Source organism: Cucurbita moschata, unplaced genomic scaffold (genome assembly GCF_002738365.1).
Source record: "Cucurbita moschata cultivar Rifu unplaced genomic scaffold, Cmos_1.0 Cmo_Scf00008, whole genome shotgun sequence".
In the NCBI taxonomy this organism is placed as follows: domain Eukaryota; kingdom Viridiplantae; phylum Streptophyta; class Magnoliopsida; order Cucurbitales; family Cucurbitaceae; genus Cucurbita; species Cucurbita moschata.
The window spans coordinates 2,381,692-2,396,903 of record NW_019268524.1 but is presented as its reverse complement, the minus strand read 5'-3'; the positions used below and the strand labels follow the sequence as shown (position 1 = coordinate 2,396,903).

The 15,212-nt window shown below is 37.8% G+C and overlaps 4 protein-coding genes across 5 annotated transcripts in view; 3 read left to right on the top strand and 1 right to left on the bottom strand.

Annotated features, from left to right (window-relative positions):
• The window catches only part of LOC111445846 (DDT domain-containing protein DDR4-like), a 5,617-nt gene extending 3,672 nt beyond the window's left edge, over positions 1-1,945 (top strand). For both annotated transcript variants that reach the window (XM_023084362.1, XM_023084361.1), the window contains exons 11-12: positions 371-413; positions 1,236-1,945. In XM_023084362.1, the coding sequence (XP_022940130.1) occupies positions 371-413; positions 1,236-1,701 (509 nt within the window). In that variant the 3' untranslated portion in view covers positions 1,702-1,945. The remainder of the gene's footprint in view (positions 1-370; positions 414-1,235) is intronic.
• Positions 1,946-2,812: 867 nt separating this feature from the next.
• On the top strand, positions 2,813-7,304 carry LOC111446655 (aspartate--tRNA ligase 2, cytoplasmic-like). Its single transcript, XM_023085553.1, has 10 exons — positions 2,813-2,951; positions 3,469-4,153; positions 4,294-4,407; positions 5,074-5,364; positions 5,980-6,090; positions 6,240-6,293; positions 6,395-6,474; positions 6,568-6,683; positions 6,792-6,906; positions 7,041-7,304. The coding sequence occupies exons 2-10, from the start codon at positions 3,542-3,544 to the stop codon at positions 7,165-7,167; spliced, it is 1,620 nt and encodes a 539-aa protein (XP_022941321.1). The 5' UTR covers positions 2,813-2,951; positions 3,469-3,541; the 3' UTR covers positions 7,168-7,304.
• Positions 7,305-7,399: 95 nt separating this feature from the next.
• On the bottom strand, positions 7,400-10,071 carry LOC111446059 (glucan endo-1,3-beta-glucosidase 5-like). Its single transcript, XM_023084705.1, has 3 exons — positions 9,793-10,071; positions 8,915-9,637; positions 7,400-8,667 (listed from the first exon to the last, which is right to left on the bottom strand). Exons 2-3 carry the CDS (start codon positions 9,376-9,378, stop codon positions 7,551-7,553), a joined length of 1,581 nt encoding a protein of 526 aa, XP_022940473.1. The 5' UTR covers positions 9,379-9,637; positions 9,793-10,071; the 3' UTR covers positions 7,400-7,550.
• Positions 10,072-11,396: 1,325 nt separating this feature from the next.
• Positions 11,397-14,434, top strand: LOC111446062 (cytoplasmic 60S subunit biogenesis factor REI1 homolog 1-like). The gene is made up of 5 exons (XM_023084708.1): positions 11,397-11,661; positions 12,308-12,832; positions 12,921-13,090; positions 13,192-13,410; positions 14,154-14,434. The coding sequence occupies exons 1-5, from the start codon at positions 11,557-11,559 to the stop codon at positions 14,311-14,313; spliced, it is 1,179 nt and encodes a 392-aa protein (XP_022940476.1). The 5' UTR covers positions 11,397-11,556; the 3' UTR covers positions 14,314-14,434.
• Positions 14,435-15,212: the final 778 nt, after the last annotated feature.

The following is a 15,212-nucleotide window of genomic DNA, read 5'->3' as shown; positions in this document are numbered from 1 at the left end:
GAAAAAAAAAAAAAAAAAAAAAAAAAAAGACAGAAAGAAAAACAACCCAAACAACCAACAAAACTAAAAATTTTGTTACCCATATATTATGTAGATCAGAGTTGGACGTTAGAAGAGTGATATTTTGTCACCCATATATTATGTAGATCAGGACGACTGAGTTGGAGTTGAATTATAATTTTGTGATATTAATCTCTCTTAACAATTGATTAAACAGACTGGCCTTTTGTTGATGGGAATTATATTGTTCTGAACTGAAAATTTTGTGAATATGTGTTGGATGTTCGAAATCCCGTTCATTTGTATTGCCACAATGTTTGTATCCTTTATCACCTCCTAATAGCGCATTGATTTTTGAAATGCTGTGCAGAGGAGTACAATCGGGCTATTGATGATGCCATACGGCTATCTGGGTAAACATTTTTCTTCTCCCTCACGCACACTTTTTATTATGATTATTATTATTTTTTAGATTTACTGCCTTTTAGATTTATTTATAACTATAGAATGATCTTTTTGGCATTTAGTTTTGTTGTATTGCAACTACCTGTTAAGAAAAAGACAGCATCATGGACTAAACATGGAATAAAACACCATTATTTAGGTGATTCTGTATCTATAACTATTGTGAAGTTTCATGCCCATCCATCTTTGCTTGTTTAGCAGCGTAGTTTCGGTTATTTGACAAAATAGATTTGTAATTCTAAACAGTGTGCTCGTTTATTTGGTTTGAACGGATTGTCTAAGACGTAGGTTGGTTCGGGTTATATGTACTTGATGGCATAGGAAGCTGTTCCCAATTGTATACTTGATGGAATTTCGATTCTATATTCAATTAGAGATCAGATATGGAGGACAGTGTGTACATTTTTTTTTTGGTAGATTAATTCAATGGACCATTTGATTTGAAAGAGGCACTCATACATAATATCCGGTCGATATTTTTTTAGTACAACAAATGTCGAGGGGATGGGAGATTGAACCTCGGACCTTTGCTATATGTAATGTATGTATGTATGTATAATTGCTTTCGAGTTTCAACGGTGCGAATAGGACGGCCAATTGCAAGCAGGACGATTGTATGAACTCACCCCTGTAGTTTGTATTTTGGAAGCCAAGGGCATATCCTGGATAGTATCATAAAAATGAACTGTTATCTTCAACATAATCTGCTGCATACCTTATTTACATTCAAAACAATACCATAGGTTTAACAAATTTGAATTTCTTTTCAGGAACGAGGAAACAACCGATGAAAAAGAGCAAGGGATGATGCATCACAGGCGCAGTAGAAAAGATGTTTCCACTAGTGAGAATCCTGAAACAAGGATGAAATCAGAGGATGCCTCTGGAAATAGCAGCGAGTGCAGCAACAACGATGACAGTGGTGGAAGTAACTCGCATAAAGAAGTCGATCACGACAGTGTCGATGACACCGAAAACAATGACTGTGAAGACAAAGACGACAACAATGACGATTCTGATTCAGATTATTCCGAGGCAGAAGAGAAGAATGAAACGCTTCACTCCAAAGTAGCGACCGATGTCAAAAGGGCATGCAGTAAGAGAGTGGATAGAAGCAGGAACCATCTTAGTAATCAAAATGGTAAGGGAGGTGCCAAAAGTAGGCTCAGACAAAGGCCAGTTCTCAACGCTGCCCTTCATTCTGCTGTTGTGGCTGATTCAGATGATGAACATTGATGAACATTGATGAACATTGATGAACAATTGAAGCTAAATAAACAGGAAACTGCATCTTGAAGGCCATTCTACCAGTGCAAAGGTATTATATTTCCTTCATTTTTTGTGTTCATAGGAGTTCTAAATTACACTGGTTCATTAGTTATCTGAAATTTTCTTGTTTCCATTGATGAATGTGTTAATTTGAGACCCTAAATTTTAAGAAATTTTGTGAATGTTTGAAATATAAGTAGTTTATGATCAATTTTTACGATTCTAGATGAGTATAGGTTAATATTTAATAAAATAGGTCAAAAGGAGTCGAATAGATGACCAGAACTTGAAACGCAAGCCTGTACAAGCCCACACGTGCACTATATGTGTTGACCCACATGCCTCACTCCTCCTCGTGGGCGTGAAGGCCACATGCTCACGCATCTTCGACTTCAGGACAACCTTATATTTTCTATTATTTCCTTCCATGTTCCTTACCTGATAACTCAAACTAGGGTTCATATTTCATTTCGGTTTCTTTTACAACATTTTAAATCACATAACCAAGAATCCGTTTAAGCCTAATCTTGACTTTTATCGCACAATAAGCCTCGAGAAAAATTTTGAGTTTGAAGTTGTGATTTTTGGCAGCTGTTGTCTTAGCTTCTGTCAGGTTTTTATTTATTTATCTATTAATTAATTAATTATTGTTATTTATGATAACAAAATATTACATATTTGACATTACAATTTATTGTTATTAATTAAATTATCTCGTGCAAATTGCAAAATAAAATGCTATATTTTCTTTTCATTATTGGTTGTTATCCAAATAAATTTAAAAAAAAAAGTTTAATTTAGAACCTTTAGAATCACCACAAAATTTTTCATTTATTGTTAGTTTATTATTTTTTATGAATTTTTTTTTAAATTTAACTTAATTTAATATAAACAATATTAATGGGTGTGTTATTATAAATGAAAGTTATATTAGTGGTTGTAAATTATTATGGGTTGATAAATTAATTTCACTAAATAAAATATAAAATTAATCTATATTTAAATTTATTAATAATTTTCAAATATTTTTAAAAAAATAGCACTAAAATAGTGAGAAATAAAAAGAGAAGTTCCCCACTCATTTATCATTCCTCCGCGCCACTTCTTATTTTTTCACGCCGTCTCCTCTGTTCATTTCCGCCGCCGCCTCTCTCCCGTTTACTGCCGTCGCCGCGGTCTTCTTTCTACCGCTCGTGCCGCTGAAGGCTTCCCTAGCGGTACTGCGCTGATTTTTTTACTCCCTTGTTGTTTATGCTATTCTTCCAAATTCCATATATGTATTTCTTCTCACTTGAAAACACGGAAATTATAACTTGTCTAATGGAAGAATGGAGGAGTTTTTTGATCTGTTTTTTGGCTTAATTAACAATAGCCGAATCCCAACCAAAAAGAAACAGCCATGCGGCAAAATTGGGACGTGGTTTGTGTTTGACTGTTCTGATTCGGACATGAATCCGTCATCCTATTCTCTTTTAATTCTTTGCTTGATTGATTGGCCTTGTATATTTGTAGATTATAGTTCGTAGAAGACGATGAGTTTTTTTTTTCCTTCTTTTTTTAGTGAAATTCTGTCCTTAAATCAATCAATTGAATGATCGATGATGCTTTGAATTTATGGAAAAGACAGCATGAATCCAGACATTTTTATGTAAAAGATTTGTTAGGTTCCATGGTACTTTGAATTTATGGAAATAAGAGAATGAATCCATGCATTTTTTTTTTAAATTTGCAAAGATTCTCTGAGTGTGGAGTCCAAATTTCCATATCTCATTCCTCAATTCTACTCCTACAACCCGCTCTCTGCAACATGTCCGCTTCATCTGAAACTCCCATGGATGAGTCGCTCTCTGCCGGCGTCAGCAAGAAGGCTGCTAAGAAGGAGGCTGCTAAGCAGGAGAAGTTGCGTCGTCGCCAGGAAGCAGCTGCTGAAGTTGCCATTTCGTCTCTTGATGTTGAGGACGACCCGCTATCGGCTAACTATGGCGATGTTCCACTCTCCAACCTCCAATCCAAAGAGGCTAAGAATATCGAGAATTGGACTCAGGTTGGCTCTTTGACAGGGGAGCTTAAAGATAAGTATGTGCTGTTGCGTGGACGAGTTCAGACGATTCGTGCTGTTGCCAAGAAGATGGCATTTTTGGTAGTGAGAGAAAAGGGATTCACTGTGCAATGCGTTGTGTCAGAGCAGCCCGAGCTTGTCAGTCGCCAGATGGTTAAGTACGTCGTTGGATTGAGCCGTGAGTCTATTGTTGACGTTGAAGGAGTTGTGTCTGTGCCCAATGTTGCCATCAAAGGAGCTACACAGCAGGTGGAGATTCAAGTAAGGAAAGTATATTGCATCAGTAAGGCAATGCCTACTCTGCCTATAAATATTGAGGACGCTGCTCGTAGTGAAGCTGAAATTGAGAAAGCGTTGCAGGTATGTTTTGTTTTTGCTTTTCTTTTGATGTAATCCTCATTGTGCTTGATTGTCTAATGTTTGTTGTTCTTTGTAATGAATTTGAAATTCAAGAAATGATCTGTAGACATCCTTTTTGATACGAGACTTTTTGCTCGCAGGCTGGTGAGCAACTAGTACGTGTTAACCAGGATACACGGTTGAACTACAGAGTCCTCGACATACGAACTCCCGCTAACCAAGGAATTTTTCGAATTCAATGTCAAGTTGGAGCTGTGAGTTTTCTTTCTTATTTTCTATCTTCTTGTTCATTTAATTGTTGTTCTAAGTTGATGTGTTACGATACGAAATTGAAGCACACAACCTTCATTCAAAATTGATTATGTTAACTGTATCTACCACCGTCAGCCAGCTTGATTCCCGTTGCGTAGTTCTAATGTTTTCAAAATCAGTTGGGGCGTACCTCGAGGCAAGGCACAGTTGTGATGTGCCTCTAGTCTTATGCCTCTGATGCTGAGGCGCATGCCTCCATGCTTAGGCCTTAAAAGGCATCGAAGACATCGGCCTCACTGCATAATGAAAATTCTAAAAATTTTAAATTTTAAACTTTAAGTTACATCTCATGATATATGGATAATTGAAAATTTTCTTGTTGATTTTAAGTATCATAACATTATGATTATAAGGTGCCACGTTTTTATACTTTTTGTTCACGACGAGCATACGCCTTACTTGTCCACGAGGGAAAGCCTAGAAGCAGCCTTAAGCATTTTAAAACATTGCATAGTTCATTGGCCATGTTTAGGAAGTATAAATTCTTTACTGGTAGACTTTTTTTGTGGCCTCATTATTAATAATTGTAGCCTGATGCTCTTCACCCTTATTGTTTGCTGATTTTGTTTAAAGAAACTTGGTCATATGAATAAATTCTAATATTGCAGATATTTAGACAATTTCTGTTGTCTGAAGGTTTTGTTGAAATCCATACTCCAAAGTTGATTGGGGGCTCCAGTGAAGGTGGTGCTTCTGTTTTTAGGTTGGATTACAAAGGCCAGCCCGCTTGTCTGGCGCAGTCGCCGCAGCTACATAAGCAAATGGCTATCTGTGGCGACTTTGGGCGTGTATTTGAGATCGGTCCTGTTTTCAGAGCGGAGGATTCTTACACACATAGGCATCTGTGTGAGTTTACAGGACTTGATGTTGAAATGGAGATCAAAACTCATTATTCTGAGGTAATGCTCTATGTAACGATCCAAGCCCACCGTTAATAGATATTGTCCTCTTTGGGCTTTCTCTTTTGGACTTTCCCTCAAGGATTTTAAAACGTGTCGGTTAGGGAGAGGTTTCCACACCCTTATGAAGAATGCTTCGTGCTACTCCCCAACTAATATGGGATCTCACAATCCACCCCCTTCAGGGCCAGCGTCCTCTCTGGCACTCGTTCTCTTCTCCAATCGATGTAGGACGCCCCAATCCATCTTCTTCGGGGCACAACGTCCTTGCTGGCACATTGCCTCGTGTTCACCCCTTCGAGGCTTAGCCTCCTCACTGGCACACCTCGTTTCCATACTCCTTCGGGACTTAGCCTCCCCACTGGCACATTGCCCAATGTCTGACTCTGATACCAACTATAATGACCCAAGTCCACCGTTAGCAGATATTGTCCTCTTTGGGCTTTTTTTTAAGGTTTTTAAAACGCGTCTGCCAGGGAGAGGTTACCCTTGTAAAGAATTCTTCATTCTTCTCCCCAACCGATGTGGGATCTCACACTCTATCTTGACTATTTATTTATCATGGCCATCTTTATTTGATACTTCGTCTGATTTATTTCTTCTTTTTTTGTGAAGGTCATGAACATCGTGGACCGTTTGTTTGTCAAAATGTTTGACAGTTTGAATGAAAACTGTAAGAAGGAGCTTGAAGCTATTGATAGACAGTATCCTTTCGAACCGTTGAAGGTGAACTTCTTTATTAATTACCTACTTCCTAGAAATCTTCGTAGTGCCGAAGTGTTCGAAATTCTTATGGTTTCGAATTATGCCCAAGTTAGAATATTTGAATGATTTCTTCTCATTTCGATCTTTGATCCGAGTTCATGAATATGCAGTACTTACGAAACACTCTACGACTTACGTTTGAGGAAGGAATTCAGATGCTGAAGGTGAGGGGTCAAAGTTTTCCTTTTCTTTTTTGAGTAAGGAACACGATGCAAGTTCGAAACGTCGTGATATTTTGTTCTTTGTTATGTATGAATCTCGTCAGGATGCCGGTGTCGAGATTGATCCTCTTGGGGATCTTAATACAGAGGCCGAGAGGAAATTGGGACAGCTCGTCTTAGAGAAGTAAGTCGTGCCCCTGCTGCTTTCTTCGTTACGTTTTTTGTAAATGACTATATATCTTTAGATTGCTCGCTGATTGAACTTTCGTAATTATAGATATGGCACAGAGTTCTACATTCTTCACCGATATCCTTTGGCTGTTAGGCCATTCTATACTATGCCTTGCTATGATAATCCAACTTATAGTAACTCATTCGACGTCTTCATTAGAGGTATACATTTTATTGTTTCATCTCTATTCGTTTCTTGCCTGTTCTTAGCACTAAGATTTGGATTATGTATTCGTTCTATATTAACTTGAAACTTTGTTGTCGACGTAGGGGAAGAAATCATTTCCGGGGCTCAGCGTGTTCATGTACCTGAATTTCTGGCCGAACGTGCACAAGCATGTGGGATCGATGTAAAAACCATAGAAACATACATCGATTCATTCAGGTACGTTTCCCTTATCACGACTTCTCTGCATTCTGTCCTATTGGTTTTCCCTTTACTCAAAGTTGAAATTTAACCGTGTAAGCGAGGTTCAATTTGTGAATGTCGAGTTCTTCACTTGAATGCTTTCGTTACAGATATGGTGCTCCTCCTCATGGTGGATTCGGAGTAGGTTTGGAGCGTGTCGTGATGCTTTTCTGTGGTTTGAATAACATCCGCAAAACCTCGTTGTTCCCTCGTGACCCACAAAGGATCGCTCCTTAGGATGTCACGAGTAATGTGTATGTCGATTTTCGAAATTGGCTTTCTGTTGCCTCTTTTCTCCCTTCATGGAAGAAAAAATAAAATAAAATTTTGATATACTTATGGTTGATTAAATACAATTGTTTTCATGATTGTAACTCCAAATCTTTCTTCACATGCTTTACTTCATATAGATTCATTCTAATTAGGAATATGCACCAAAAAAAGCAGCAACAACAAATGAAACTCAAAATTTTGTTCATCTAATATATTTTTAAAAGCCATATTTTGGAGATTGATCGATTTTTTCAATGTAAAATTACAACTCAAAATATAAACTTACAGATTTTGACTGCATAAACATATATAAATCAAAGAGATGGAGGAATCTCTGTAGATTTTGATCACAGAAGTGCCAGAATGAAAAAACAGAGAAACAACAGCAATGATCCAGCAGAATACCTCAGAGCCTTTGATTTTTCATTCACAGCAACTTCAGAAGGCTGTGTCATCACAATGAACCTGCAACTTCCAACTGATGGATCTTGAGTTGAAATAACAGAGAGATGAGGAAACTTACAGGAACTTGCCACCTGATTCTTTATCTGGTAGTAGCTGTTGAATGCATAAGAGATGTTTTGCCGAGCGTCTAGCGCCCCACATGATGTCTGGAAGCCAAGGCTCGTGCAATCGCTGTTTTCGCAAGCGTAGCTAACGCTTGGGGCAATTTGTGGATCGTCGAGGCTGGCTGATGGGGACAGGACACACCATTGTTTTGCTTGATACTTGACATTTGATGCGGGTACTAAACTACGTGTGCCGTTTGCCATTTGAAGCATGTATTTAGGCCGACCGTCGTAGTAAAACAGACCCCAATGACGTTCGAAATTGCCTGGCTGAATGCTCTTGGCGTCTTCGTCAATAAGACTAAACAAGTATGCATCGATAGGACCAGGCCTCATTGGCGTTCCCTGTCCCGAAACGAAGCGCGAGAGGAAGCCTTGGCTGAACCTCTTGGCAAACTGCAAATTTGCATTCCGGTCTCCATCTGTTGGCCATCCAATCTCCCCAACTATTATGGACATGTTAGGGAAGCCATTTTTCTGCAAAGATGAAACAAGGGTGTCGTAGTTTGCAGTAAACACATTGTCGTAGACTCGACCGTTATCATCCAAAGCTTGGGAGAAGCCATCGAAGAAGGCGTAGTCAATAGGGAAATTGGGATCTGCATAAAGGCTAATGAAGGGGTAGATATTGACAGTAAAAGGGGATTCACTGTCACTCAAGAATTTGACAATGGAAAGCATAAGGTCATGGATATCAGAACGAAAGTCACCACCAGAAGGTACTGTTGTTAGACTCTGATAAACATCAGCATTCATAGGCACTGTCACTTTAACCCTAGTGCTTAAACCAGCCTTGACAATGGCAGCTTGAACATTTTGAAGAGCAGGAAAAGTAGTTCCAAGGAAGCTTCCATTGAAGGTCTTCAAGAACGGTTCATTCCCAACTGCAACATACCTTGCACAACATAAGTAGTCAAAAGTGAGAATCCTCCATCTGAATGAGACAAATCACAGGTCAATAATTCAAAGGAACAAAACTCAAGCGAATTCCATGGTTTCTTGCAGCAAATTCAGGAGAAACAGCCAACAAAAGCAGATTTCAAGCAAGAAAACAATCTCACAAACACATCAGCAGTTGTTGAATTGAATCAGATAAAGTCTAAAGATAGATTGGAGAGAGATTGTTCATTGTTTGTCTTTACCTTATATCGACACTTGTGGACGAAATATAAGACGACAAGTTTTTGGCAACCCAATTTTCAGCGGCTTGGATGCTATTCGCCAAGCTATAGAGCATATCGTTTGGAATTCCTACCATCACTTCAATTCCTGACTTGGCTAAAGCGTTTAGAACTACAGGATCGGCGTCAAAAAGCTTAACCTTCTGAATGCCGTTATCCTTCAGCAACTTCACCACCGTAGCCGGCGGCAAAGGATGAGTAGATTGAGTTCCCCAGTTCACTCCGATTCCAATTACTGAACTCACCGCCGCAGAAGAGAGCAGCAGAACAAGAAAAAGTCCCCGAACAGCTAAAAATTTCAACGATTCCATATCAATTACTGACAGAAAGAACCATGGAAGAAAAACAAACCGATCAAACTGATGAAATTGAAAGCGAGTTCGGTTTATCACAAGCAACTTGGATGCGAAAAAAAGGTAGGGCATAGGGCACAAGACTAGAAAGCTTCTGGAATGGAGGATTTCTTATCGTGCAAGGAAGCACCAACAGGCCAAAGCAAAGAAAGAAAAAACATTAGCACAAATATCGACAGACGTCAATAAAGAAAAAGTAAGCGAAAGTAGAACCACAAAAGAACGAAACAATAATGGAATCAACTTTACCGCAACAAATCAAAGGTTCGAATACCAAACCTCCGCAACTGTAGAAACTTCGGATTCTCGAACTCCACACAGAGACAGAATTCTACAAGACGAACAGAGCGAAAAAGTAGTATTAAATTAGAAGTGCATCGCCATGTTTAAATGATTCCGGGACCTGATTGTTAGTTTCTTTTTGTATTTTCTCGCCGATTTCTCCATGTCACAACATACAAACAGATATATGAAGAATCGAAGAACCTTGAAGCCTGTAAACACAAATGCGACATTTGATCACTGAGGCCTTTTCCGGCGGTGATGCGGTGGCTGCCTTTCGTCCTACGGCGGTTTGTCCATCGGCAGCGCCATGTGCACTTGGTTTGGCTGTGAGATTCAGTCGAAAGTATCGATCATGGCGTTATTGAACCCCTTGAACTTGCAGAGTACGAGTCTGATACTGCTCGATCATACTTGTCCGTAAATCCCGCTGTTTCAGGTGTTGCTGAAATCACCACTCTTTTATATTAATACCGATTATCCCAAAATTTAAATTTTAAGTTATATTATTTTATGAATAATTCACAATTTAGCTTTTAAAGATAATTATGATATTTTTTTTTATTTTATTTTTAAAAAAATTAATTTCCGACATTATATTATATTTTTATTTATTAGTTATTCTATAAATTATATTAAAAAAATAGAAATTGTCTATTGTTTTTTAAAAAAATATATATATAAATATATGGGAAGATGAAAAAAAAAAATTTGGTCGGAATTCCACGGGACGGGATGGAGAAAGCTCTCACCTTGTAGACATCTCTACCTTATATCCATCTGACTCTTTATACTATTTCTTAGAATTTCATTAATTTATCTTGCTTCTCGGAGGCCTATCAAAACGAAATTGACTTAATTTTTACATTGGAAAGCCGTAAGACCAATTTACGAAAACCTAAATCCCGAGACAAACGTGCTCTTTTGATTAACTCGTTGTTGTTTATGACCCCGGCTTCTCAAAAGCCTACCGGAACGAAGTTGACATGGTTTTTACTTTGGAAGATCGTAAACCCAATTTACGAAAACCTAAATCTCGAGACAAACTTGTTCTTTTGATTTACTCATCGTTATTTATGACCCGTGCTTCTTAAAATCCTACGGGAACAAAGTTGACATAATTTTTACTTTGGACAACCATAAGCCCAATTTCCAAAAATCTAAATCTGAAAACAAACTTGTTCTTTTGATTAACTTGTAGTTATTTTTTACCGGCAGGGGAGCGTTCCGCCTTAGAGGGAAGCACCCACGCGAGCAGTGGTGGACGAAGCGAAAGCGAGAATGTCGGCTTGAGTAACGCAAACATTGGTGAGAATCCAATGCCCCGAAAACCTAAGGGTTCCTTCGCAAGGTTCGTCCACTGAAGGTGAATCAGGGCCTAAGATCAGAACGAGAGGTGTAGTCGATGGATAACATGTGAATATTCCTGTACTCTATATTTTTCGATCTAACTAATTTTTAATATATAATTTTAGTCTAAATAATTTACTAGCAAATAGATAAAATTAATATAAGGAGCTTTTTATTTTTATTTATTTATTTTATTTTTGAGATTTTAGGATCAAATGGTAATTTCCCAAAAAAATAAAAATAAAAGGTAATTTCCCAAAAAGAAATCATGGGAAGTGAAAGGACATCTACCAATCACAGAGTAACTGGGCCAAGTTTTCACGTAAGTGGGCTGCAAGCCTCCAAAATAGAGGCCCGTAGGCCCAAATTAGGGCCCAATGTTCGAAGGCCCAAAGACGGCCCATAACGGGTGACGCAATAGCATGCGTCTGTTCAGAGCCACGAGCCGTCGGCAACGTTTGCTTCTTTCTCTGCGACACCTTCTTCTTATTTATCTTCAAACCGCCTCTGAATATCGTTTTTCTTCTCCCTCTCTCAATTGTTGGTTGATTGTTTCGTTCTCAGAATCGATTGAAGTCGGAATCAGAATCGCGGAGAAGAATTAGTGTCAGAGAGAAGATGCCGGGGCTTACCTGCAATGCCTGTAACAAAGAATTTATAGACACCGAGGAGCAAAAGCTTCACTACAAATCCGAATGGCATCGGTACAATCTCAAGCGCAAGGTCCTCCTTCTATCTCTCTCTCTCTGTGTCATGCTTATAATTGAGGTCTGTCGGTTAGGTTTATTTTCTAATTTTATGTTCATTTATGTTCGGGTGATGGTTCTTGCTTCCGGAACTACGATTTTTGCCTGATTATTTCAATTTGCTCGCTAGCATTCGTCTTGTTCTTTTTCTTTTTTTGGTTAAAAATCTAGGTGCGAATATTTGATATGTTGTATTTCGGGGTAGATTTTACCGATCATTACTCCTTTTGTTATGAAGATCAGCTGAAATGATTGTTCTAAAGCACTATTCGTGTTTTGAGATGGTTAGTTTTTGAATTCCGGTGCCCTTAGCTGCTGTTGCATGCTCATACAGTGTCAGGAAATTGCCTTAAACGGGTTTAAGTTTTTCAAGGAATTTGTTAAAATTTCGGATGTTGTTTTTAGGGTTCATATGATGAACACAGGAACACGGACTCCTTAGAGGGAATAATAGTTTGTGACTCCAATTAGTCTCTCTGTGGTTGTTAAGCAGTTCTATAGAAAAACTCATTAGATTTCATTCTGTTGAATGTATATAGGATGCCAATGCCACAGTGTTTTGGAAGGATTTGAGAACCCACCTTTCTTGTATCATTTATGTAATTATCTTGTGAACAAACCAGGTGGCTAATGTTCCTGGGGTTACAGAGGCATTATTCTTAGCTAGACAATCTGCTGCTGCTGCACAAGAGAATGCCAAATCAGAGACCGCAATGTCATACTCTTGTGGCCTTTGTAGCAAAGCTTATAGGAGTGCCCAGGCTCATGCCCAACATCTTAAATCCAAGAGTCACATCATCCGAGCTTCACAAGGAACACATGATCAAGAAGTTGAAAAGCCAATAATTAAGCCCCTTCCTCAGAGAATTTCTAATAGGGTGCCCCAACAAAATGAGGAAGAGAGTGAGGAGTGGGAAGAAGCTGATTCTGACGAAGACATGATCGATGAGAATGACGATGAGGGTGAAGACAATGATTCTGATGCCATTGAGGTGGACTTGGATCCATCGTGCTGCTTCATGTGTGATTTAGAGCATGATACCATCGATAGCTGCATGGTTCACATGCATAAACAACATGGATTCTTTATTCCTGATGTTGAATATTTGAAGGATCCGAATGGCTTCCTTACATACCTCGGTCTGAAGGTGCCAAAACGAGATATACCCTTTTCTCAGTTTTCTTTTTGCTCAAGAAAATCAGAAGTCGATTTACTTTTCTTTCATGTTGTTCCAGGTGATGAGGGATTTCAGGTGTCTGTACTGCAACGATAATCGTCTTCCTTTTAGCAGCTTGGAAGCTGTTAGGAAGCATATGGAAGCGAAAAGCCATTGCAAAGTGCATTATGGCGATGGAGACGAGAACGAAGAAGTAGAATTGGAAGAATTTTTTGACTACAGTAGCAGGTGCTCATCATTTTGTTTCTTGAATTTACAGTCCTCATAGCTTTAAATAACACGGTTCCTGAGTTGAGTTGCTTCTCATTTTCTATGGTGTTGTCATGTAGTTACGTGGATGGAAGTGGCAACCAGCTAGTAGCATCAGGGGATGGGGCCAATTCTGTTCAGCTTGGTAGTGGTGGAGCTGAGCTCATCTTAGCTCAAAGAACTACCGATCGGCAATCGACCAAAACGCTTGGTTCCAGGCAATTTATACGTTATTATCGTCAAAAACCACGACCATCTCCTGCAAATGATGCAGCCATAACTGCTGCATTGGCAGCAAGGTATGTTCTGATCCTTTTTAATGAGTGCCTTCAGCTATAATATAAACAATCAAACGTAGAGAAAGAAATTCAACGAGAATAAGGTCTAGGACAATTATAAAAATCTTTAAAAACTTTGACGAGGTGCATTGTAACACCCCAAACCCACCGTTAGCAGATATTGTCCTTTTTGGATTTTCCCTTCTGGGCTTCCCCTCAATATCTTAAAACGTGTCAACAAGGAAGGTTTCCATACCCTTATAAGGAATGCTTCGTTCTCCTCTCCAACCAATGTGAGATCTCACAATTCACCTTCTTTGGGGGCCCAACGTCCTCGCTGGTACACTGTCCGGTGTCTAGCTCTGATACCATTTGTAACAGCTCAAACCTACCGCTAGCAGATATTGTCCTCTTTGGGCTTTCCCTTCAAGGCTTTTCCTCGAGGTTTTAAAATGCGTCAACTAGGGAGTGGTTTCCATACCCTTATAAGGAATGCTTCGTTCTCATCTCCAACGATGTGGGATCTCACATGCACGATACCTACACGCCAAAGAGTCTTTCTTGTCTGAATATGCTGGGTGAAAAGAAGCAAAACTCCCTCCATACTCGAGCGACGCCTTTTTTTTCCATATTTTTTAAGAAATTAAGCTTTCATTGGTAAAAAAATACGAACCCACAAAAGAATATCACGATCAACTACTATTGTCGATTTGAATATGCACTGAACAACAAGTTTGATGAGAGATTACCATTTTGGTATGCAGGTACAAGAGCATGGGATTGGCAACTGTCCAGTCGAGGGAGAGGACGATCAGGATGAAGGTGATGAAAGAAATTAATCGAACTGGATTGGAAGCCATGCGTACCAAAGTCGGATTGAAGAACAACGTAATCCGAAACCTGCCTAATAATGTTACATACTAGTGGTATGTTATTAGCCTTACATTACATTATAATTAAAATGCCTATGATGATACCAAGAACAATCAGCTCTAACGCGGTGCTCGGCAGACCATACATTATAATTATCTCTTTACGATGTACAGATCGTTACACCTTTCGTGCTTCGTGCAGGAGGGACGTTCCTGGTATTATGCAATTTTTGATTCTCTTGGTCAAGTAAAATATTAATAATAACTGTGATTGAGTGCAATCTGTCAGTTTTTTCTTTTTAGTTAGCTAACAGGATAAATAATTTTTTATTACAAATATATGCCTTATGAATTTTTTTTTTAATTTTTTAAATTAATAAAAATCAAAAGCTTCAAGAATACTATTAAATATTAAAAAATGTTTAAAAAAAGTTTAAAAATACTGAACCATTTTAAAAGGAAATGATTAATATTTTGTTTAAATAATGCATTTGAACTTTTAAAAGGATTTTTAAAATAACTTCACTTAAAAAGTTTGATCAATGCTTTAAATTTTTTTTTCAAAAACTTAAAAAGAAACCAACCTTTTTAGAAATAAAAAAATAAAAAATATCGGTTAATAATTTTTAAGTTTTTATTTATTTATTTATTTATTATTATTATTAAGTTTAATGGCATTATTAAATTTTAAAAAAAATTTATAGACAAAAACAAAATGTAGAGCTTTTTTTTTTTAATAAAAAATTTATTTTCTTTCTTCATTCATCATCTTCACCTAAACTTTAAACTCGATGTTCGTTTGTTAATTGTTAATCTAAGCACGATGAAGTGGATTAAATAATAATTCGGAATGTATATATATATATATATATATATATATATATATATATATATATATATATTTTTTTTTTTTTTTTTTTTTTTTTTTTTTTTTTTTTTTTTTTTTTTTTT

Bases quoted from the DNA above. Each gene is read 5' to 3' on its own strand.
- LOC111446655 (XM_023085553.1), top strand. From the start codon at position 3,542: ATGTCCGCTTCATCTGAAACTCCCATGGATGAGTCGCTCTCTGCCGGC. The intron at 5,365-5,979 runs GTAATGCTCTAT...TTTTTTGTGAAG, and splicing joins TCAAAACTCATTATTCTGAG to GTCATGAACATCGTGGACCG. The intron at 6,475-6,567 runs GTAAGTCGTGCC...TCGTAATTATAG, and splicing joins GGACAGCTCGTCTTAGAGAA to ATATGGCACAGAGTTCTACA.
- LOC111446059 (XM_023084705.1), bottom strand. From the start codon at position 9,378: ATGCCCTACCTTTTTTTCGCATCCAAGTTGCTTGTGATAAACCGAACT. The intron at 8,668-8,914 runs GTAAAGACAAAC...ATGTTGTGCAAG, and splicing joins TCCACAAGTGTCGATATAAG to GTATGTTGCAGTTGGGAATG.
- LOC111446062 (XM_023084708.1), top strand. From the start codon at position 11,557: ATGCCGGGGCTTACCTGCAATGCCTGTAACAAAGAATTTATAGACACC. The intron at 11,662-12,307 runs GTCCTCCTTCTA...TGAACAAACCAG, and splicing joins GGTACAATCTCAAGCGCAAG to GTGGCTAATGTTCCTGGGGT. The intron at 13,091-13,191 runs GTGCTCATCATT...GTTGTCATGTAG, and splicing joins TTTTTTGACTACAGTAGCAG to TTACGTGGATGGAAGTGGCA.